Source organism: Topomyia yanbarensis, chromosome 2 (genome assembly GCF_030247195.1).
Source record: "Topomyia yanbarensis strain Yona2022 chromosome 2, ASM3024719v1, whole genome shotgun sequence".
In the NCBI taxonomy this organism is placed as follows: Eukaryota; Metazoa; Arthropoda; class Insecta; order Diptera; family Culicidae; genus Topomyia; species Topomyia yanbarensis.
The window spans coordinates 331,464,441-331,489,059 of NC_080671.1; the positions used below are offsets into that span (position 1 = coordinate 331,464,441).

At 42.8% G+C, this 24,619-nt stretch overlaps 1 protein-coding gene across 1 annotated transcript in view; it reads left to right on the forward strand.

Moving 5' to 3' along the window:
• Positions 1-24,619, forward strand: part of LOC131683920 (cytochrome P450 4d2-like) — a 97,192-nt gene that overhangs the window by 64,727 nt on the left and 7,846 nt on the right. The window contains exon 2 of the mRNA XM_058966331.1: positions 1,200-1,306. Within this exon, the coding sequence (XP_058822314.1) occupies positions 1,200-1,306 (107 nt within the window). The remainder of the gene's footprint in view (positions 1-1,199; positions 1,307-24,619) is intronic.

A 24,619-nucleotide genomic window follows, 5' to 3' on the forward strand; every position in this document is an offset into this window, starting at 1 on the left:
TAGAACACAGCTACCGAAATCATTTCAAAGTATTTTCGAAAATCTGTGTTTAATTAAAGAATACATCCAAACCAGTGCCCTAATTTCCAATAATAATAATATAAAAATAAAATAGGAGAATTTTTAATATAAACTTCGTTCACCACCAATCGAGCTTATTCCTTTAGCTGTAATTGGTTAACATTTTTTTTAATAAAAACAATTGATAAATGCATTTTTTCTAGCAATAAGTAATAAATAAATTTAAATTATTATGAGCTTCCTGCAAAGGTACGATGGGACCCTTAAAAGGATTCTTTTCCGCTGGGTACTCGCCGTAGCTTCTTGTCAAATTTTGTGTTTTGTCGGTCTCGTATTGTTTTTTTTTGGTCTCAGCGTTTCCGCGATTCGTAACTTGGTTTTGTTGTGCTGACCTTTTTTTGTACGCTGAGAACTGATGTGTCCACTACCAGGGGACTCCGTTTGTGAGCTTTTTGGTGTGGGGGTAAGAGGCGGGCTATTAAAAAAAAATAATACTTGAGGTAATGCATTCACAAAGCTGGCAGAGGCGCTGCTACGACGGGTACTAATGGGTAGGACGAAAATAGGCTCTATTATCAACATTTATAAGCAATCAAATTTAAAAACAAATTTTTCGGAATTTCAAAACATCTTTTGAAGACTATTTAAAAACTGAATTTAAATTATAGATCCTTTAATAACTCTACCAAATCACCCTATCTTGAAAAAAAAATTACCCAATTTGTTAATATTTTGAATATTTAGGTTAAAAAACGGAGAAGTATTTACTAATATTGATTTGTGTTATGCATGAACTAAAATTTATTTTTTTGGAAATGTGTAACCCTGTAAAGAAAAAAATGGGTTAAAATTGATTTGCGGATGGTGTTGCTCACTATGAATTACTGTATGTTCAACGTTACTTCGGTCATATTTTGTACACAGTTTTTTTATTTGTCCATTAAATCATTTCATTACTTTTCATTAACTTCTTTATCGGTTGAATACCATGCCCATGTTTTGCTGCTAAAAGATCGCAGCATGGAACGAGAGAATTCTGCTTTCAAAAATTAGTTTGAGAATGATGAGCGATGAATGTAATTCGAGTATGTATGTTGTCTGTTTGTCTGTGTTTGAACATTATCAAACATGCTACTATATCAAACTAACACGGTCGTTTGTGTTTTTTATCGTTGCAGAATTTTTTTTCACTGTTCGTGACCTCGTCCAGCAGTCGGGAAAATGTTTCCGTCTTTGGTTGGGACCGGAATTGCTCATCGTAGTGACCGACGCCAAGGTTGCCGAGGTAATTAAATTACTTTAACATGCGAGGGTTGCTGGTGTTGGAAAGGAGTGAGAAAACCAGTCAGCCGGTCAGTGTGACAGGTATGAGCGGGCTGATTACACCGGCGATGTAAGGCCCAGCTCGCCGGTTTTACAGATGCCAATACAAAACGCTATTTTTTTATTGTGGCTACGCCGTCATGCGTTGCCGCTGTCTGTTGCTTGATTGTTAGCGGGGCGTGTGTTTTGACGGGGAGCTTCATCCACTTCGTGAGATTGGTAGACAAACTAGATTTAGCTCACAGTCAGTAGAATAATTAGATTAAGACTTGTTGGCATTGAAACCTCAAGGTTGCACAGTAATGTTCATTGATAACGGAGCTGATAATTAAAACGATTCAACCGGGTGTAGTTGTAGGTTTGTTGTTAAAACAAAATAAGAGTTTATGGTTCAAAACAAACGTAACTAAGAAAAACAGGTTTCCAGTTTAAATAAAAATTCCTTGAACTGGTCTCCAATTTTTTTATTAATCCAAGTAAAGTGTGTCCCACATCAAATTGAATCACGAAAAAAACGCTGTAGAAAATGACCTAGTGGACCGATCCTTCTCAAACTTTCAGACAATGAAATATAACACATTAGTAAGATTTTGACATAAAATTTCTCACTAGGGAGATTTAAGTTAGGATTTGTGTCCTTGATGCACAAAAACTGGTTTTTCCAAAAAAATTCTTCCTAGTGAGATATTTTGGTGATAACCCAGGGAAAACCCTTAGGGAGAAATACGGCATAGTGCTTTCGCATAGGCCTGCTAAACCAAGACAAGTTTCTGCTTCACTGTGTCTTATCGGCAGAAACAGAACTTCTGCTCGGACGGGACATCACGTTTGACCAGCGCGTTTTGTTATCTGAAACATCAATTTGTTTCTAGCTTCGCACACTATTTTGTCTTGCAGTTCCATGAGAAACACGCTTTCTTAAATTTTTATCCTTATTGAAAGTTTGCATGTTGCTTGACAGATCTCGCGCCTATTCTCCTATGAATAAACGAGGAACTGTTTTCAACATTTGCTCTTGCACAGTTATTCGTTTCTTTTCCTCGCATTTGAGATACCAATCTGCCCAAATGATTGAATTAATTTATATCATGGAAAATTTTAAATTCGATATCATCTTTTGCTGTCATATCGAAGGTAGCGATTATAAATCGCTTGCACGTATTGAACATGTATCGACACAATATTTTGATATTGCGAGTCGATCTTTTGATGGGCACATAATAATTTATGTTTTTGAAATACGCTTTGCATGTTCCATTGGGATGACGAATTAAGTCGTGATATGTTGTATATGCTTTTTGTTCTTCAAGGGTTTTATGAGCGATTCTTTGATTGTGTCCTTTATAACGCATTAATTATTGTGTTGTCTCATTAAGAACTTGTTGCAATTGTTTTCTATTCCTATTGCTCCTCTCTCCACAATCGAAAGTCTTTCATATTATATCCCATTTTTCTATAATCCCTTGAAGAAGCTATTTCAGTTTTCTCTTTACTGTCATCAGTGCACTGGTCCATATGGACCATTTCGTTAACTTGTTGACGATCATCTACTTATGACCTGTGTTCCAGTGTAAATTCATCCTCGAAATCTTACTCGTACAGAACTACATGATCTTGTGCATGCTTTAAATCGATTGTCAATCAAGGTGATACTATCGCTTATCTGTGGTATTTTGATCGACGATCCAATCGAAGCGTTTTGTTTCAACTTTTTCATCAAATTGTACAGTTTTAAGCGATTCGATCGGTTGAAGTTTATACCCACTATTGTATATGATTCAGCATTAGTAGTGTATTCCAAGTCTAACCATTGCTTTCCAAATCGAAACGATCTTTATTTTTTTTTATTCATTTCGTTTATTTGATAGGCACAAATGCGTTAGCTTGGCGGTGCCAAAGGCTTTTGTTTTTACATTTTGGATATCTTAAAACTAGGAGGTTACAATGTTGAAATATTTTTTTTACAAAGGAAAAGAAAGTTTACAGCTATCTTAAGACTAGAAATAAGATTCAATATACAAAAGAGGGCCAAAAGATTTTTTATGAAAAAATTTAAAACAAGGGATTCACTTTGATATACAAGAGGGGGACTAATAGTATTTTACGAAATATTTTACGGTTATCTTAAAACTAACAATATAGTTTAGTACACAAAAGGGGGAACAAATATTTATGAGAAATTTCACAGAAATCTTAAAACTAGGGATTCAATTCTATTTACAAGATGGAGGACAAGAGTTTCAATAAAGAGTAAAAATTATAGCTATCTTAAAACTAGGAATACAGAATACTAATTTGAATTTTTTAACTAAAACTTATGCTTGGTCAAGATATTCAAAGGGTGGCTTATTTCCGCATCAGTGTAGCAGCAGTTGTATCAAGGACAGGGGAGAGACAGGGAAAGAAGAGCAAAACTTGCAACTTTCGCTCGAACAGCGGGGGGGGGGGGGGGGGGAGGGGGATCAGCGTATCAAATTTGCGCCTCAGTATAGTAAGTCGTCGAGTACCGGATTGGCGGATGGTATTCTTCGGACCCGCGGGGAATCTTTCAAAAGTCATCGGACCCCGAGTCGCTCTCGCTTCAGTTTCCTTCTATGCAGGCGTAGTGGTAAGGGCGATGGCGGTTACATAGTGGCACTCTGGAGCTGATCGGTTCCACAAGGCAGGAGGAAACTCTAAAAACGAGAAATAAAAGAGAGGGGCTAAATTGGGATATTTATCGTTTTTATGAAGGTATAAATAAGGGACATATAGGGGAAATCACGAGTTGCCAGCATATCTCGGACTGGTACATTGGGTGGTCTACCTCGGGCCCGAAGGGATTCCTTTAACTGAGACCTGGCGTCACAATACCCGGCGCACACCCAGACAACGTGTTCGATGTCGTGATAGCCCTCGTCACAAGCGCACAGACTACTCTCCGCAAGCCCAATACGCCGCAAATGCGCATCCATCGTGTAGTGATTGGACATAAGTCGGGACATTACACGAATAAAATCCCGACCCACATCCATCCCCCTGAACCAAGGCTTCGTTGATACCTTTGGGATAATCGAATGTAGTCATCGTCCAAATTCCCCATTGCTCCACGAGGTTTGCCAACTGTTGAGCGTCCTCTGACGACAAATACTAAAAAATTCGTTGAAGCAGATTGGTCTTTCGTATATGTCACCATTTAATGCGCCCACCTTTGCTAATGAGTCGGCCTTTTCATTGCCCGGGATAGAACAATGAGAGGGGACCCAAACAAAGGTAATCTGATAAGATTTTTCAGATAACGTACACAAGGACTCCTGTATCTTCCCCAGAATTGCTTTTTAGGCTTCACCGCACGAAGAGCCTCGATAGAGCTGAGGCTGTCCGAAACGATGAAGTAGTGATCTGTGGGCAGAGTGTCGATGATCCCAAGGGTGTACTGAATTGCAGCTAACTCTGCGACGTAAACTGAAGCGGGATCATTGAGCTTGAATGAAGCGGTGATAGTATTGTTGAAGATACCGAAGCCAGTGGACCCATCGAGATTTGATCCGTCAGTGTAAAACATTTTGTCGCAGTCGACTTCTCGGAATTTATTATAAAATATATTGGGGATCACCTGCGGGCGTATATGGTCCGGGATTCCACGAATCTCTTCCTTCATGGATGTGTCGAAGAATACAGTAGAATCAGAAGTATCTAGGAAACGGACACGGTTGGGATTGTACGAAGAAGGATTGATGCTCTGTGCCATGTAGTCGAAGTACAAGGACATAAAACGGGTTTGAGAATTAAGCTCGACGAGCCTCTCGAAGTTTTCTATTACCAACGGGTTCAGAATGTCGCATCGGATGAGCAATCGATATGAGAGTTCCCAAAATCGATTTTTTAGCGGAAGAACGCCCGCCAGCACTTCGAGACTCATCGTATGGGTCGAGTGCATGCAACCCAAGGCAATGCGCAAGCAACGATACTGGATTCTCTCCAGTTTGATGAAGTGTATGTTCGCAGCGGAGCGGAAACACCCGTACTCCATCACCGACAATATCGTTGTTTGGTACAACCTGATCAGGTCTCCTGGGTGAGCACCCCACCATGTTCCAGTTATTGTTCGGAGAAAATTGATCCTTTGTTGGCATTTCTGTTTCAGATACCTAATGTGACATCCCCAGGTACCTTTAGAGTCGAACCAGACCCCGAGATATTTAAATGTGAAAACCTGGTTGATCGTTGCACCCATTAATAAAAGCTGGAGTTGCGCCGGCTCACGCTTCCTAGAAAAAACAACCAACTCAGTTTTCTCCGTGGAGAACTCAATACCCAGCTGAAGAGCCCAAGCAGACAAATTGTCCAAGGTATTTTGTAATGGTCCTTGCAAGTCGGTAGCTTTGGGCCCTGTAACAGAGACCACCCCGTCGTCTGCAAGTTGCCTTAGCGTGCATGAATTGGCAAGACAATCGTCAATGTCATTCACGTAAAAATTGTAGAGCAGGGGACTTAGACATGAGCCCTGGGGAAGACCCATGTAGCTAAATCGCGATGTTGTTAAATCGCCATGCGAAAAATGCATGTGCTTTTCAGACAACAGGTTTAGCAAAAAGTTATTTAAAATTGGTGAAAGACCATGCTGGTGCAGCTTCTCTGACAGAATGTTGATAGAAACTGAGTCAAAAGCCCCCTTAATATCCAAGAAGACTGATGCCATCTGCTCTTTGTTAGCATAGGCCATTTGGATTTCTGTAGAAAGCAACGCAAGGCAATCGTTCGTCCCTTTGCCTTTGCGGAAGCCAAATTGTGTATCTGACAGTAAGCCATTTGCTTCAACCCAATTGTCGAGGCGAAACATGATCATTTTCTCGAACAACTTCCGAATACAGGACAGCATTGCAATCGGCCGATACGAGTTGTGGTCGGAGGCTGGTTTTCCTGGTTTTTGGATGGCGATGACCTTCACTTGCCTCCATTCATAAGGGACAATGTTACCCTCAAGAAACTTGTTAAATAAATTCAACAGGCGCCTTTTTGCAGTGTCAGGCAGATTCTTCAGCAAGTTGAATTTGATTCTGTCTAACCCTGGGGCGTTATTGTTGCACGATAAGAGAGCAAGTGAGAACTCCACCATCGAAAACGGTGTTTCGTTCGCGGTATCGTGAGAAGACGCGGCGCGGTACGTTTTCTGTACCGGGACAGAGTCCGGACAGATCTTCTTGGCGAAAGCGAATATCCAACGGTTTGAATATTCCACGTTCTCGTTGGTACTATTATGATTACGCATACGTCGAGCCGTACCCCAAAGAGTGCTCATCGCTGTTTCTCTCGTTAACCCGTCGACGAACCGGCGCCAATAACTGCGTTTTTTGGCTTTCATTAGACTCTTCATTCGCCTTTCTAACGACGCGTACTGTTGATAGCTAGCGGATAACCCGCCTTCCCGGAAGACCTTATATGCAGTGGACTTTTCCGCGTACAGCTCTGAGCACTCTTTATCCCACCACAGGGTGGGAGACCGTCCATGGGTATTCGCGCTGGGTACTGGTTTAGTCTGAGCTTGATTCGCACTGTCGAGAATCAAGCCAGCCAAAAACCTGTACTCTTCCTCCGGAGGAAGTTCTTGAGTGGATTCGATTTTAACGGATATCGCGGTCGCGTAACTCTTCCAATCAATGTTCCGTGTGAGGTCATACGAGACATTGATTGTTTCCGATGGTCTTGAACCGTTAGCAATTGAAATCACGATAGGCAAATGATCGCTACCGTGGGGATCAGGGATCACCTTCCACATGCAATCTAACTGTAGCGATGTCGAGCAAAGCGACAAATCCAACGCGCTTGCGCGTGCTGGTGGTGTAGGAATCCGCGTCATTTCTCCCGTGTTTAAGATGGTCATGTTGAAATTATCGCAAAGATCTTGGATTAATGTTGATCTATTATCATCATGAAGACAGCCCCATACCGTACCGTGCGAGTTAAAGTCTCCCAGAACTAGCCGCGGTGCCGGTAAGGATTCCGTGATATTACAAAGCGTTCGGTGCCCTACCGAGGCTCTAGGAGGAATGTAGATGGAAGCAATGCAAAGGTCTTTACCTTTGATTAAAACTTGACAAGCGACAATTTCAATGCCTGGTGTCGAAGGGAGGTTAATTCGGTTGAAAGAATAGCACTTTTTGATCCCCAAAAGTACTCCTCCATAGGGGTTTTCTCGATCCAGACGAATTATATTAAAGTCGTGGAAGTTGAGATTTATATCGGAAGTTAACCAAGTTTCACATAATGCGAAAGCATCACATTTTAAACTATTTAATAAAAATTTAAAGGAATCGATTTTCGGGAGGATACTTCTGCTGTTCCACTGTAGAACAGTGATCGAATCGGTGACCTCGTTCGATGACTTAGCCATCGAAGGATACGATCGCTGCAAGGAGGGGCCATTTAGTAGTCAACTGCTTCAAAAATGTTTGCACTATAGGGAGAAAACGTATCAGAAGGCTTTTAAGAGGATCAGTAACATTGAAAGCTGTGAAAATTAAGTCCACTATGTCAGAAAATTTCATTAGTCCGCTACTGGACTGAGTATCTGTTTGAAAAAAGGGGACACTTGGGGTTTTTGGTGTCCCTGGAAGTGGTGGGTACTCCTTGTTAGAATTAATATTTCCAAGTCCTGGAGCAAATTGCTTCGGCTTTTGTGCATCACTTCCGTTGGATTTAATGATTGTAGTTGGGCGCACTCTGAGTGGACGACACCTTGGCACCCTTACGGGGCAATGTAGGGGAGGCTGGATTTCTCCTCTTCCTGGATTCCCCTGGGTTAACCAAAGATGTTCCCTCTCGTGGGTCGTCAGATTCTTGCTCAACGTTAGCCAAACCAGCATAGGGATTTTCGGACAGGACAGATGGCGAAGCATTCTTTAGCATTTCTGCATAAGAACGCCTCGAGCGTTCCTTAAGGGAGCGCTTAATTTTATCCCCGCGCTGCTTGTACGCATGGCACGATTTAAGAGCATGTGAAGGGCCCCCGCAGCAAATACACTTTTCAGTTTCGTTGTCGCAAGAGTCATCCTCATGCTCTCCTTCGCATTTGCCGCATCGTTTCTTATTTCCACAATATGTGGCTGTGTGGCCCAACTGCTTGCAATTGCTGCAGCTCATGACCCGCGGTACAAACAGGCGAACTGGTAGGCGAACCCTGTCAAGGAGGATGTAGTTGGGAAGAGAGGACCCGGCGAATGTCACCCGAAGCGAGCCTGATAGAGAGTAGGTAGTCTTACCTCCCTCGGTGTTTGCGGTATACAATTGTTTGCATTCTAAGATCTTAATCTGTTCAAGAGAGGGGTCCTTAAAGCAGCCAACCCCGTGCTCCAACAGTTCTTCGCATTTCAGGCCCGGTTCGGACACTACCCCATCGATTTCACAGGCCACACAAGGCACGTACGCTTTAAATTCCCGTGTAAAGCGCTCACAGCAAGCAATCGCGTTTGCCTGGCCGAGATCATTCACTAGAACACGTATCTTGTTTGCCCGAACACGTGTTATCTGAGTTACAGCCGGGTAATTAGCAGTCAGATCTCGAGAAAGTTTTAATATATTAACCGGCTTCTCTCCGGTCCGAAAATATACCACCCATGGCCCAGAGGAACCTTCTGGGTACTGCTTTGTACGGGGAGCAATGCGAGTATTAGGGGGATCAGGGACTTCCATGATTACATCAGATGGTATTTAGCCCTCGGCCATTTAAGCACGAGGGCAGAGCGTTATATAAACGGGAATGTGTCTTATTATTTGATTTGAGTAAAGTAGGGAAAAGGAAAGAAAGCAAACGAGGAAAAAAAAATAAAGCAAAACTTATCTGCAAACAACGTCGATTGTTCCGCACCAGCGAAAACAATGTACTGGATTTACTGTCGGCACCAGCAGAACGGCAGCTAACGATCGAACAAAGGATGACCTTGATTCACTAAAATTTACACACCGAACACCACTGTGAAATATAACAATCCGTTCCGTTCAAAGGTTGGGAGACGTATGATCTTTATTTTGTTTCGCTTCAAATTTCACTTGAGAAAATAAAACACGTTTGATTTCTTCAAATTCAATTTTGCAATCGCTATTTCCCGCCAAGAGCCGTCTCTGAATTTCTCTGCTGGTATCATTGTAGGCGGTTACCAGTGAGCCCAAATACACGAATTCGTCGACCATCTCGATTTCGTCACCGTCAATCCTAACTCGGGATGGGAGTTCCACATTGTCGTCTCTAGAACCTCTTCCTCTCATGTATTTTGTCTTCGAAATGTTGATGGCAAGTCCAATCCTGCTGGCTTCAGCCTTCAGTCTGATGTACGTTTCCGACATCGCCTCAAAGTTCCGTACCATTATGTCAATGTCGTCGGTGAAGCTAAGTAGCTGGACGAACTTCCTGAAGATCTTGCCACTCGTGTCTTTCCCCGCTCTCCTTATTACACCGTCTAACGCAACGTTGAACAGCAGGCACGATAGACCATCATCTTGCCGTAACCCTCTTCGAGATTCAAAGGGCCTCGAGAGTGTCCCTGACACTCGAACAACGCACATCACCCGATCCATTGTCGCTTTGACTAATCGTGTTAGCTTATAAGGAAAACCGTATGTGACGAATTTCGCGCCAACTCGAACAAATGTTGGCAACACCCTCTCAGATTTTAATGAAACTTTCTGTACATGAGAACTTTGTCACAAAAAGCCACTTAGCATACTTTGTTTTTCCAAAAAGGATTTAGACTGTCTTTTGAAAAGGGCCAAACTTTTTTTTGCCATTTTTTTCAAATGGCTATAGTTGTTGTTGTTGTTGTTTTATTTACGTCACTTAACACCGTAATACGGGTCATTCGTGACGGTGATGATGAGAGAGAATAATGTTTTTTACAATAGTCACTATTTTTAGATTTTATCGTAAAGACCTGCAGCTTTTATGAAGAGTAGCATTTTTTCTTCCTCGACTGGGTCGTTACCCAGTGCCGTTGCAATGTTTGAATCTATTTCCATTTCTTTTCTGAGGTCTTCGTAGATTTCACAGGATGCGATTATGTGTTCCACTGTAATATGAACTCTGCAAGCTTCACATAGAGGTCTCGTTGCTGCTGAGATACAGTGAGGATGTGTATATTTTGAGTGCCCTACCCTCAACCGGGAGAGTGTACGCTGCTCTCTTCGTTCTGCTCGGTCCTTCCACTTGCTTGTTTGCATTTTGATTTTCCTCAGTGGCGATGCTCTTTCGTTATTCCATTTTCGTGTTAGTTCTTCCTTTAACTCGTTCGCTATTTTTCTTTTTGCGTCTTGTGCTGGAGTTCCCACAAGGGTCATCTTACCAGCGCGACCTAGGTTGGCGAGTCTATCAGCTTCGTCATTTCCTGATATTCCAGTGTGACCGGGTATCCATGTAAGGGTTATATGGGGTTTGCAGTGCTCCTGTATGCCCTGCACAAATGGATGTGTGTATCTGGGATTCTCAAGAGCCGACAGTGTGCTGGCTGAGTCCGAAAGTATGAGCATCGGGAGGTGTGGCTCCGCGTCGTTTTTAATAGCGTAATATATGGAATATGCTTCAGCCGAGAATACTGACAGATGGTCCGGTAATCGGTCCGCAGTCTTGTATCCCGACCCACTTACACTGAAATCAACTCGGTCTAGTGCTTTGGATCCATCCGTAAAAACTTTTCGGTGGTTTGGGAATTTTTCTTGCAAGGTACTACCCACTATGGCAGCTACCTTCCTGGGTTCTTCCCCTGCTTTGATGGCGTGTTTTATGGTCCAGTCGACTTTAATCGGGGGCAGATTCCATTTCCGGTCCATAACCCTATAGCGCTCAGCAATACGTGGGAGCTCGTGACAATGATGTTCCGTAAGATTTTTGTTGGCCTGTTCCTTTATGTACACATCATCGTCGCCACCGAAGGTCTTCTCCAGAAAAGAAATAGCTGCATTTGCAATTTTCTGTGTGACTAATAAATCGAAGGGGGGAACTCCTGCCTCGATACATGCGGCCAGAGCTGGAGTTCCTGGAAGCAATCCGGATACAGTTCTGATGGTTTGGTTGTAGACCGGACCTAGTCGGAGTATCATACGGTCGGTAGTTCGGCAGGTTAGCTCGATTCCGTACATCAGCTTGCTTGTGATGATCGCACTGCTAATCCTTAGTGCCGTGCTACGGTTATTCGAGGGATTCCTTCTGGTGATGGTACGGACGAGTCGTGTTCTCTTCTGTGAGTCCTTATGTATCATATTATAGTGTGCTTCAAAGGTAGCCCGTCTATCAATAACCACTCCTAGAATTTTTAGTTCTTTTTTGTAAGGAATCTCTATTCCTCGGACTGTTACGGAGTTTCCCCAGGGGTGGTGATGGTGGTTGCAAACATGAGAAATGGCACATTTTTCGGCAGACATGGAGAAGCCAGCCTTGTCCGCCCACCTGGCAACCGTCCTAGTTGCAGCTTGAATTTTCCTACGGATGATTTTAGGTGATTTGCCTGCGACCAGTAAAACGATGTCGTCAGCAAAAACAAATATGTAAACTCCTACCGGTAAAGTTGCGAAAACTCCGTTCATTGCTATCAGAAACAAGATGACAGCTAGCACAGAACCTTGGGGGACTCCGGTATCTTCTGTCATAATTCTGGATTTTTGGTTACCTACTATTACTCGGAATGTCCGTTTCTGTAGGAAACCCTGCAAAAAGCTTGTTAGGTTCCCGCCTATTCCCCAGTCTAGAAGCTGCTTGATAACTCCTGGTCTCCATACTCTATTGTATGCCTTGGCAAGGTCAAGTGCTGCAATATCTATGTGGAGCCCTTCCTTTAAAGAATCGTCGATTACTTGTCCCAGCGTCGCCATGTAGGTGCTAGTTTCTCTACCTTTCAGAAAAGCGTGCTGCCTCTCATCTAATAAACCACGGTCGTGCAGAACGGTCATGAGACGTTTAGAAGCCATTCTCTCCATGACTTTGCTAATGCAGTTTGTTAGTGCTATGGGTCGGTAGTTCTTGGGTTCTGATGGGCTACTACACTGTTTGGGAATCGGAACCACCAGACTCTCTCGCCATCCTGTGGGAAAAATTCTGCTAGACCAGATGTTATTAATGGTGTCCAGTAAAGCCAGTTTTCCTTTTAATGGGAGCCGCTTCAGTAGTGGGTAGGATATTTCGTCAGGCCCTGCTGATTTGCCTTTCGATGAGTCAAGGGCGATCAACAACTCGTTAATGTCAAACGGCCGATTGTACTCTGCATCGGGTTCAAGTTCTGGGGTTGGACTGTCGATCAAAGGGCAGTTACTAACATATCGAGAGCGGATGAATTTTTCATTGTATCTATCCATTGACGAAATCTCTTTGAAGTATTCAGCCAGTGCATTGGTTACATGTATTGGATCTCGAGACACGGTAGTACCATCATTGATCGCCATGCCATTTACTCTGCGTTTTCCACTAAGAGCATTAACCCTGCGCCACATTTCGGCAGCGGGTGTGTTTTCGTTGATTCCCTCAATAAATGATTCCCACGAATTGGCTTTAGCTTTTCGGACGCTCTTTCGACTGTTGTTCCTAGCTTTTTGAAATCTGATTTTCGCTTATTCTTTTTCGGGATGATCGGCAGGAAGCCGTTTATATTTTCGTAGAGCTTTTCGGCGAGTTTTGATGGCTACTTTGACGTCATCACACCACCAATGTACAGCCTTGGCTTTTGGTATGGAGCTGGATCGAGGGACACTGATGTGTGCTGCTTTCCAGATCAGTTGAGTTATTTCTTCTGGGGAGTATATTATATTGGAGTCAGTTGTATCTATGATCGCTCTCTCGTACTGTTCCCAGTTTGCCTCGTCGAATCGCCATCGAGGTCGGCGGGTGGTGCTGGGTGCTTGTTCACTACATCGAATATTGATCGGGTAGTGATCACTCCCATGGAGGTCGGTTGAAATGGTCCAATGAAGATGTTGGAGAATTTCTGCTGGCTGCTGAGATGTCAATGTGGGACTCGGTCTTGCCCCTCAAGAAAGTCGGGCTTCCGTCATTCATCACTACCATATCTGTGTTTTCAAATGCAGCCATTACTTCGGCACCTTTCTTATCTGTGCTGGACCCCCCCCCCCCCCCCCCCGAGGATTATCGTTGGTCGTTGTAGTTGGCCTAGCAGTTCATCCAGTTTCTTCTGCAAACCCTGATGCCTTGTATTTTGCAAGTAGATTGATACGACGGTCACTGGGATCGGGGCTTGCAATCTCACTGCGACAGCAAGAAGCTCTGTGTTAAGGTTGACCACCGTATGTGGAACCGACGAATGCACGGCGACTGATGCGTTTTGATAATGGTTTACTCCTGATTTTGTAAGCCATGTATACTCCCCTTGCAAAATCGTTTCAAGAAGGTCCGGGGGTGATCGATGTACTTCCTGTAACGCCAGGATAAGTGGAGGATTGCTACCGATGAGCAGTTCGAGTTCGGCAAGGTTGTTGAGTAGTCCATTTATGTTCCATTGTAAGGCTATTCTGGTATTTCTCTCCATGTCGGGGTTGTCTGTTAAAGAATATAAGGACGAGGAAGAAGCACGATCGAAACAGAAGGAGTTGTTACTTGCCTGTGGTGTGAGGCAACCCGTATCAGCAGCCGTCGGAAGCTCATCAGACGAATCTGGAACATTTCCGATCAGGGCCGATACGGGAGGCGGAGCTCCTTCTGAGCTGTTTACAGGAGATGATCTTGTGTTATTCAGATTCCGTCGATCGTTGCCAGTTGTCATTACCGGGTTAATTTTGACGTTTGTTTTTGGTGTACTTATTTTAATTTCTTTTTGCGCACGGGTCGCAGTGATCGCTTATTTGTCTCGACAGCTGGGATAGTCTTCGCGGTTTCTTCATCGGATATGTCCAAAAGGATTTCGGTGCTGCTCATGTCGTTTTGTTCGTCCGCTGCTTCGTCGGGTTCGGCTCGTTCAGGGCTTGTGTTCGGAGTTTGTGTCCTTCTCTTTTTTGTTATCTTGTTTGATGTGTCCATTGCTTGCATGTTAGCTTGTTCTTTTATGAATTTCTCATGAAGCTGTTGGTTCCCCTGTTTTAGTTCCAACACCGATTTTTGTAGCTCTATTATGACATCTCTCATTTTGGTTTGGTTTTCGCGTATTCTGTGGTTGTGTTTGACAAGGGATTCTTGTTGTACTTTTAGCTGTGTTTTCAGTTTGGTGTTTTCGTCCCGGAGCTGGGCAATCAGTGCATCTTTTTCATTATCTGTCTTGATGGTGCTTGTCGATTCCTTGACAATATTTGCGAACGAGGTGGGGGCGTTTCTAGCATTGTAGTTTTTTTCTGGCTTCGTTGAATGAGATTCCTTGCTCCACTTTGATTCGCATTATTTCTTTCTCGATCTTGTACGCGGGGCAGTCTCTACTGGATGCGGAATGAGGGCCCTCACAATTTCGGCAATAGGCTGGTTCGACACATCGTTCACCTTCTGCAACGTGCGCAGATTTAGAGCAGTTTGGGCAAACTTCTTTGCTTTTGCACCGAGTTTTGGTGTGTCCATACTGGAGGCATTTGAAGCAGACCATTGGTGCCGGGTAAAATATTCGCGTTGGGATTCGAATCGGTCCAACGAAAAGGTGCTCCGGAATGGTCGTTCCGAAGATAGTCAATATAAGGGTATTTGTTTTTTCCCGACCCCCATCGAGTGTCGGACGAGTTATTCGGTGTACCTCGGTAACTTTATGTCCTTTCCATTCGGCCAGTAGATCTTCCTCAGACATGTGAATGAGATCGAATGAGCTTACGACGCACTTGCAGGTATTTAATGTTCGGTGGTAATTGATCTCTACTGTGGTACCGTCTATCAATTTTTTGAGTGCTAGCAGTGTTTGTACTTGCTTTTGATTACGAACATGAAGGACGTAGCGGGAGCAGCGGTCCTCAGAGTGTGCGGATTCAATCTTTCCGGCTGCTTTTTCGATCGATTTCATTGTGATAAATGGGTTTTTGGGTAGCGAAGCACCGTTCGTAGCCTCCAAACACAATATATTTAATTCACCAGCCGTCTGGCTTGGATCCAGCCATGATTGGAGCCGTGGTCCATTTTGTGGTCTCGTCTCCAGTGTCGGCGGCCAGGCCCGGTCGGGTGGTATCGTCTCGGCCGGCATGGCCGGACGGTTAAATGCCTTTTTTTAAGGTTAGTTATTCCTTTGTTCGCCCTGTGTATATAGCAATGGCGGCACTTTGCTTACACCGCACCTAGGTGGTTTAGTTTTCACGCCGCTATTTTTAGTATATCTTTACTGATTTCAACAGTTTTTTTAAAAAAAAAAAACACTTCACTCACTGGTCTTTGGCGGACGAGAAGTTTTTTGATGCGAGATATAGTTAAAAGCTATAGAAACCGAAAGATATTGTGAGCGCGAGCGCGTCTACTGTTGTTGGTTCGACTGTACAGTGTGAACTGAAATGGCTATAGTCTAAAAATGAAAAATCCTATAAAAAATGTTATAGGAGTGATTTTCACAAAATTAGTCAAATTTTTGAACAAAAATATTGAAAAAAAATCGATTTTAGAAATTTAAAATCGATTTACAAAAAAAACCCATTTTGATTTGGAAGAAATTGTGTTCCAAGATAGGTAATTATGTTCCATACCTATCGTCAAAAGTTCAAGTTGGGCACTTTTAAGGAAAATTCGAAAAAAAACTTTTCCTTGTCCAAACTGAATTTTTTTCAGCGTATTTTTATCGAAAACTAAACCAATGAAAGTCATAATCATCTCAGAATCCATCTTCCCAGCTGCTAGTTGCCTGATACATGCAAAAAGTATCAGTAACGAATTTGGTATATATTCATAACAAACTTGGATGAAGACTGGGAGATTGGAAGACAAGAAGACTTGAAGACTGCAGTTCACTTGTTCCTCTCAAAACTGATAAATTTTATTAAACAATTGACAAACTTTTCTAAAATTTATGTCTGATGGAGCAACAGCACAATACAAAAATAAAAACTTTGCAAGCTTGTGTAGATTCCAGTCAAAGTATGAGTTAAGCGCAGAATGGCATTTTGTTGCGGCATCCCATGGAAAAGGACCCTGTGATGCTATTGGTGGCACTCTCAAGCGAATGGCAAAAAGAGCCAGTCTTGCTCGCGACTATGGAAATACCATAACAAGTTCCTGAGAGTTATATAACTGGGCAGTTGAACAAACTGATAAAAATATCCCAAAATTAATTTTTTGCTACATATTCACTGAACAGTACAACAAAATGTCAGAAGAACTCTAAGAGCTATATAATAACATCAAAACAATATCTGGAACTCAAAAATTCCACAGTTTTTTGCCTATTCCTGGGGGCAAAGTAGAGACGAAAAGGTATTCTAATTGAGAAGATGAACCAAAAATATTTTCTTTGTATAGAAATAATACAAAATTGCATGCATGAAGATAGTTTTAGGACAAATGTATTATATAAAAATAAATAAATAATTATGTTAAATTCAATACATAATGTTGTGGTGGTTATTTCTTTCTCTGAATCGTCATCAGCACTAAACAAGAAAATAAAAAGTAATAATGGAATATTTGTTCAACGACATAAACTCTTTTCAATGGGATTCTTGATTAAGGGTGATAAAAAGTCAAGAAAGTTTAAATTTACGTAAAGGAATAAACAAATGATTTCATTACATCAAACTTATAATATTTTGGTGGTACATTTTTCAGTAAAATAAACAAGCATAAGTTTATAAAATTAAATTGATAATTGGCGGAGTTATGGCTTTTTTCCCCAAAACTCTTTTTTATTTAAGAAGTTTGCGGTGATCACGATTGGAGACCAATAGATCATCCAAAATCCCAAAATTCAAAAAATTCCATTAGTATATGAGTATTCCTCGTACCTTAACAATTAGTTCAATAAATATAATTTTTTTTCCTGCATTCGAGAACGTTTTTAGTAAAAAACGCTGTTTTAAGCTCTAAAAATTGTATTAAAAAATTCTTACCAATGAAATAAAAATTTATAAATAAAAAAGGAATCGTTAAAGTACGAGAAAAATTAATTACGATCAATTTGAAAAAAAATTAAGAAAATTGATTGAGTAGTTTTTCGGCAATCGTCATCACGGAAAAACCATTTTTACTAAAACGACATTTTGAGATAATCGAGTTTGAAATTTCAAATTACCACTGCTCTTGGTAGACGAAGCTCGCTTGATAGCGCTGTAACTTTCGATCTATTTTTCGGGTCTTTATAAAAAATTTGGAAAGCATTCTCAAGGAGTTGTACTTCCAGATAAAATAATAAAGAAAAATTTCGATTTCATGAAAAATGAAAAAGTAGTTAACCCCTAATAAAAAATTTTCTTAGTTGCCAAATTAGACAATATATGGGGGTGGGCGTAGCGTAGTTGATAAATCGATTGCCTTGTACGCAGCGCACCTGGGTTCGAACCCGCACATAGAGTTAGAAATGTTTCATAAGAGATTTTTCTAACCCGAAGAGGCGAAATAAAAAAATTAGACAATATCTTCTCAAAAACTGAGTTTGATTGGATTCTGAGATGATTATGACTTTCATTGGTTTAGTTTTCGATGAAAATACACTGAAGAAAAAAAAATCAGATTGCACAATGAAAAGTTTGTTCGAATAACTTTTTTTCCTTAAAAGTGCCAAAATTGAATTTTTGACGGTAGGTAGGGAACATAATTACCTATCTTGGAACAAAATTTGATCCAAATTAAAAATGGTTTTTTTTTGCAAATCGACTTTAAATTTTTAAAATCGATTTTTTTCAGTGTAGTAGTCAATGAGGAATTTTTTCAATATTTTTATTCGAAAATTTGACTAATTTTGTGATAAACACTCCTATAACATTTTTTTTGTAGGATTTGTCATCTTTAGACTATAGCCATTTGAAAAAAATGGTAAAAAAAGTTTGGCCTTTTTCAAAAAACAGTCTAGATCACTTTTGGAAAACAAAATATGCAAAGTGGCTTTTTGTGACAAAGTCTTCATGTACAGAAAGTTTCATTAGAATCTGAGAGGGTGCTGCCAACTCTGAGTACGATTTGGCGCGAAATTCGTCATATATGAAATAAGTTGATAACTATTCAACGGGTGCTCGGATTGTCTTGCAGTCTTCGACAAACTTGTTCGGCTATCTTCAAAAGCTCAACTCATTCGTTATCGAGCACTCAGTCGAGATAGAAGTCTTTTGTCATCGGTCCGTACACTCTATAGCGACAAATAGTGTTAATCCGCGTTCAAGGTTATTTGCACACTCTACGCCTAGTTGAGGTTTCAGTATTTTTTCCCTTCTTTTGTGTTTCTGTTTCTGTACCGTTAGCCGGTCAGTGAAGTGAAGCAGCGTTCTTCTAGTAAGCCGTCTGGATACCGTTACCTACACAAGCTAAGTATTAGTTTTCGTTTCCCCTTCTTGGTTGTCTTAATAACGTGCACTGGGCAATAGGCCCGTGCAAAAATGACTTCCCCTGACGGCGGTTCATCTCAAGGTGAGATGGACGTCGAAATAAAATCGGCTCCCCGGCTCAAAGTATATCCGAGCTTGGCCACCGGGCCATTTGTGATCTTCTTTCGGACCAAAGAAAAAAAGTGTTAGAATCTGTTGCAGATTTCTCGCGTTTTGACAGACCGGTATTCGGCCGTGACAGAAATATCGAAAATTCGCCCTGATAAGCTTCGGGTGGTTGTTAACAGTTCAACTCAGGCAAATGATATTGCTGGCTACGAGCCCTTTACGAGGGAGTACAGGGTGTATATTCCAGCTAGCAGGGTTGAAGTCAGTGGGGTCGTTTCCGATTCGAGTCTGAATTGCGAGGACCTGCTAAAATATGGGACTGGCTGTTTCAAAGACCCCATGCTTAAGCCAGTGAAGATACTGGAATGCAAACGTTTGCATTCAGCATCAGTCGCAGCCGACGGGAAGAAAACATACGTCAACTCAGACTCTTATCGGGTGACCTTCGCCGGCTCTGCCCTGCCCAATTACCTCCTCTTTGACAAGGTTCGTCTACCTGTTCGCCTCTTTGTGCCGCGGGTCATGAACTGTACTAATTGCAAACAATTGGGACACACAGCCTCCCATTGTAGCAATAAAGCCCGCTGTGAGAAATGCGGTGGGATTCATGCGGATGATTCCTGTGGTAGAGATGTCGAAAAGTGTCTCTACTGTGGGGGAAACCCACATGATCTCCCTTCATGTCCCGCGTACAAACAGCGCGAGGAAAATCTTAAGCGTTCCCTTCAGGGTCGTTCTAAGCGATCTTTTACAGAAATGCTTAAGATAGCTACGCCACCTGTCTCTACGAACATCTTTACCAACTTGTCTACTGACGAAGGCGACTGTGATGAACCCCAGGAGGGAACATCTTCTGCTGTGCCTAGAAGTAGTAGAAAAAGGAAGAACATTTCCTCTTCCAAGCTTCGTCGTAAAGGCCAGAAGGTGTCTCTTCATGGTCCCCCTAAAATAACTACTCAAGGAAGTACTGTTGCAAAACCGAAGCAAGTCGCTCGCGGTCTCAGTAACCTGAGCTCAGAAAAGGAGTTCCCAGCACTTCCAGGAACATCAAAAACCCCAAGTGTTCCTATATCTCAGCCAGAGAAAGAAAACAGTGCTGGCTTAATAAATTTCTCTGATATTGTGGACCGTATTCTTACAGCGTTGAACATTTCTGACCCCCTTAAAAGTATCTTGATAAGCTTTCTCCCCGCAGTAAAAACATTCTTGATGCAGTTCACTGCGAAATGGCCCCTCCTTTCAGCGATTGTTTCCTTCGATGGCTAATTCATCGAACGAGGTCAAGGATTTAATCACTGTTCTACAGTGGAATTGCAGAAGTATTATCCCGAAAATCGATTCGTTTAAAATCTTACTAAATAATTTGAAATGCGATGCATTTGCCCTATGCGAGACATGGCTTACTTCAGAAATAACCCTACACTTTCACGATTTTAATATTATTCGCTTGGATCGAGAAGACTCTTACGGAGGAGTACTTTTAGGGATCAAAAAGTGCTATTCTTTCAATCGGATCGACCTCCCCTCGACACCAGGCATTGAAGTTGTCGCTTGCCAAACCAGAATTAAAGGCAAAGACCTTTGCATTGCTTCCACCTACATCCCCCCTAGAGCCTCAGTTAGCCACCGACGGCTTTGCGATATTGCGGAACTCCTCCCCGCACCGAGGCTAGTTTTAGATGACTTCAACTCCCACGGCACGGCATGGGGTTGCCTTCATGACGATAATCGATCTACCCTACTCCATGAGCTTTGCGACAACTTCAATATGACCATTTTGAATACGGGTGAAATGACACGGATTCCTGCCCCTCCAGCGCGTCCGAGCGCCTTAGACCTGTCCCTCTACTCGACATCGCTGCGGTTAGATTGCATGTGGAAGGTAGTCTCTGATCCCCACGGCAGCGACCATCTGCCAATCGTAATTAATATTGCTAGCGGTTCAGGGCCACCGAATACAATCAATGTTTCGTATGACCTCACACGAAATATTGATTGGAAGAGCTACGCGTCTGCGATATCCAAAAAAGTAGAATCGACACAAGAGCTTCCTCCGGAGGAAGAGTACGGGTTCCTGGCTGGCTTGATTCTCGATACCGCGATTCAAGCTCAGACTAAACGCGTACCAGACGCGAATTCACGCGGGCGTCCTCCCAATCCATGGTGGGACAAAGAGTGCTCAGACGTGTACGCGGAGAAGGCCGCTGCGTATAAGACCTTCCGGGACGACGGGGTGCCAGCTAGCTACCGACAGTACGCGATGGCGGAAACGCGCATGAAGAGTTTGATAAAAGCCAAAAAACGTAGCTACTGGCGCCGGTTCGTCGACGGACTAACGAGAGAAACATCGATGAGCACTCTTTGGAGTACGGCCCGGCGCTTACGAAACCGAAACAGTACCAATGAGAGCGTGGAATATTCAAACCGTTGGATATTCGATTTTGCCAAGAAGGTTTGTCCGGATTCCGCCCCGGCACAGAAGATCTACCGCGCCGCGTCCCCTCACAATAATGCGAACAAAACACCGTTTTCGATGGTGGAGTTTTCACTTGCTCTCTTGTCATGTAACAATAAAGCTCCAGGGCCAGACAGAATCAAATTTAACTTGTTAAAGAATCTGCCATACTCTGCCAACAGACGCTTGTTGAATTTATTTAACAAGTTTCTTGAGGATAATATTGTCCCTCATGACTGGAGGCAAGTGAAGGTCATCGCCATTCAAAAATCAGGAAAACCAGCCTCCGACCACAACTCGTATCGACCGATTGCAATGCTGTCCTGTATCCGAAAGTTGTTCGAGAAAATGATCTTGTTTCGCCTCGATAATTGGGTTGAAGCAAATGGCTTACTGTCAGATACACAATTTGGTTTCCGCAAAGGCAAAGGGACGAACGCTTGTCTTGCGTTGCTCTCAACAGAAATTCAAATGGCTTATGCTAGCAAAGAGCAGATGGCATCAGTTTTCCTAGATATAAAGGGGGCTTTTGATTCAGTTTCTATCAAAATTCTTTCTGAGAAGCTGCACCAGCATGGTCTCTCACCGACTCTAAACAACTTTTTGCTAAACTTGCTGTCTGAAAAACATATGCATTTTTCGCATGGTGATTTATCGACATCACGAATTAGCTACATGGGTCTTCCCCAGGGCTCATGTTTAAGCCCCCTTCTCTATAACTTTTACGTGAATGACATTGACGAATGTCTTGTCAATTCCTGCACGCTAAGGCAGCTTGCAGATGACGGTGTGGTCTCTATTACAGGTCCCAAAGCCGTCAATCTGCAAGGACCATTGCAAGATACCTTGGACAATTTGTCTGCTTGGGCCCTCCAGCTAGGTATCGAGTTCTCCACGGAGAAAACTGAGCTAGTCGTATTTTCAAGGAAGCGTGAACTAGCGCAACTACAGCTTCAATTAATGGGTCAAACTATTGCTCAGGTTTCAACTTTCAAATATCTCGGGGTCTGGTTCGACTCTAAAGGAACCTGGGGATGTCACATTAGGTATCTGAAACAGAAGTGCCAGCAAAGGATCAACTTTCTCCGTACAATAATCGGAACATGGTGGGGTGCCCACCCAGGAGACCTGATCAGGCTGTACCAAACAACAATATTGTCGGTGATGGAGTATGGGAGTTTCTGTTTCCGCTCCGCTGCGAACATACATTTCATCAAACTAGAGCGAATCCAATATTGTTGTTTGCGTATTGCTTTGGGTTGCATGCACTCGACACATACGATGAGTTTAGAAGTGCTGGCGGGCGTCCTTCCGCTGAAAAATCGATTTTGGGAACTCTCATATCGATTGCTCATCCGATGCGATATCTTGAACCCGTTAGTAATTGCAAATTTCGAAAGGCTTGTCGAGCTCAATTCTCAAACCCGATTTATGTCCTTGTACTTCGATTACATGGCACAAAATATCAATCCTTCTTCATACTATCCCAACCGTGTCAATTTCTTTCATGCTTCTGATTCAACTGTATTCTTCGATACATCCATGAAAGACGAGATTCGTGGAATCCCGGATCACATAGTCCGCAAGTGATCCCAAGCATCTTTCATAGTAAATTTCGAGAAGTCGACTGCAACAAGATGTTTTACACCGACGGGTCAAGCCTCGACGGCTCCACTGGCTTCGGTATATTCAATCAAAACCTCACCGCCTCATTCAAACTCAATGATCGTGCTTCAGTTTACGTCGCAGAACTTGCTGCTATTCAGTATACCCTTGGGATCATTGATACTTTGCCCACCGATCATTACTTTATTGTCTCGGATAGCCTCAGCTCAATCGAGGCTCTCCGTTCAATGAAACCTAGAAAGCACATTCCATATTTTCTGGGGAAAATCTGGGACCGCCTGCGTGCTTTGTCTGTAAGATCGTACAAGATTACCTTAGTTTGGGTTCCCTTGCATTGCTCCATTCCAGGTAATGAAGAAGCGGACTCTTTAGCTAAGGCGGGCGCTTTACAAGGTGACATATATGAAAGACCAATTAGCTTCAGCGAATTTTTCAGTATCACTCATCAGAGAACCCTCGAAAGTTGGCTAACTTCATGGAGCAATGGTGAACTGGGAAGGTGGCTACATTCGATAATCCCTAAGGTATCGACGAAACCTTGGTTCAGAGGGATGGATGTGGGTCGGGATTTCATTCGCGTGATGTCTCGGCTCATGTCCAATCACACACGCTGGACGCACATCTCCGGCGTATTGGGCTCGTGGATAGCGGTATCTGCGCTTGTGGCAACGGTTATCACGAAATCGAACATGTTGTCTGGTCATGCGCCGAGTACTGTTCTGCCAGATCTCAACTATTCGATTCCCTTCGGGCCCGAGGAAGATCACCCAATGTCCCGGTTCGAGATGTACTAGCAAGCCGCGATATTCTCTACATGTCCCTTATATACACGTTCCTCAAAACCATCAATATCCAAATTTAAATGCCCCTATCTTTTCTCTTATTATTCCCAGAAGTGCCCTCTTCCGCCTACCGTACCCCAACGATGGTTTGATACGACTCCAAGACGAGACAAAACATCTGTCGAATGAACCAACAACATGAGATCTACAGTACAACATCACACACGCAGCGCGGTGTGTTCCCGATCCGTATCTGAGCCGTACTACGTAATCGTCTGGAGGAACCCCTGCCGGCTCGAGGAAAACCGCCCGGCGTCCCAATACTTGATGCATCCGTTCGAATTTGTAATCCTGGCCGTTGATTCCTGATGCCGGAAACTGAAAGTTTATATCCCCCCCGTTCAGCCTTGTCCACCCTCTCTCCCATGTCTCTGATACACAGATGTATGACTTCACCCCTTCTCCCCTTGAATATCTTCCCAAAACTTATGTGCCCCCCTATCTTCTAGTGTTAGTTGATCAATCCGTTCGAATCTGTAATCCTGGCCGTTAATTCCTGATGCCGGAAACTGAAAGTTTATATCTCACCCCCCCTTCAGCCTTGTCCGCTCTCCCTCCCATGTCTCTGATACACAGATGTATGACTTCACCCCCTTCTCCCCTTGAATATATTCCCAAAACTTATGTGCTTAGTTTTAGCTGATCAATATTTAATCTCGATAAGAAATGCCCAACAGTACCACTACTTTAAAATAGCCCTAATTAATTCCCCTTAATCTTGAACCACTCTTTCTAGTTATTTCTAGTTAATGAGCTTGTAAAATGTTCCGCTTAGTTAATAATTAATTTCTCCTACAATCTCCCTTCTAAAAATCATAAAGTGACTTACTAGACAAAGAACACACAAAAT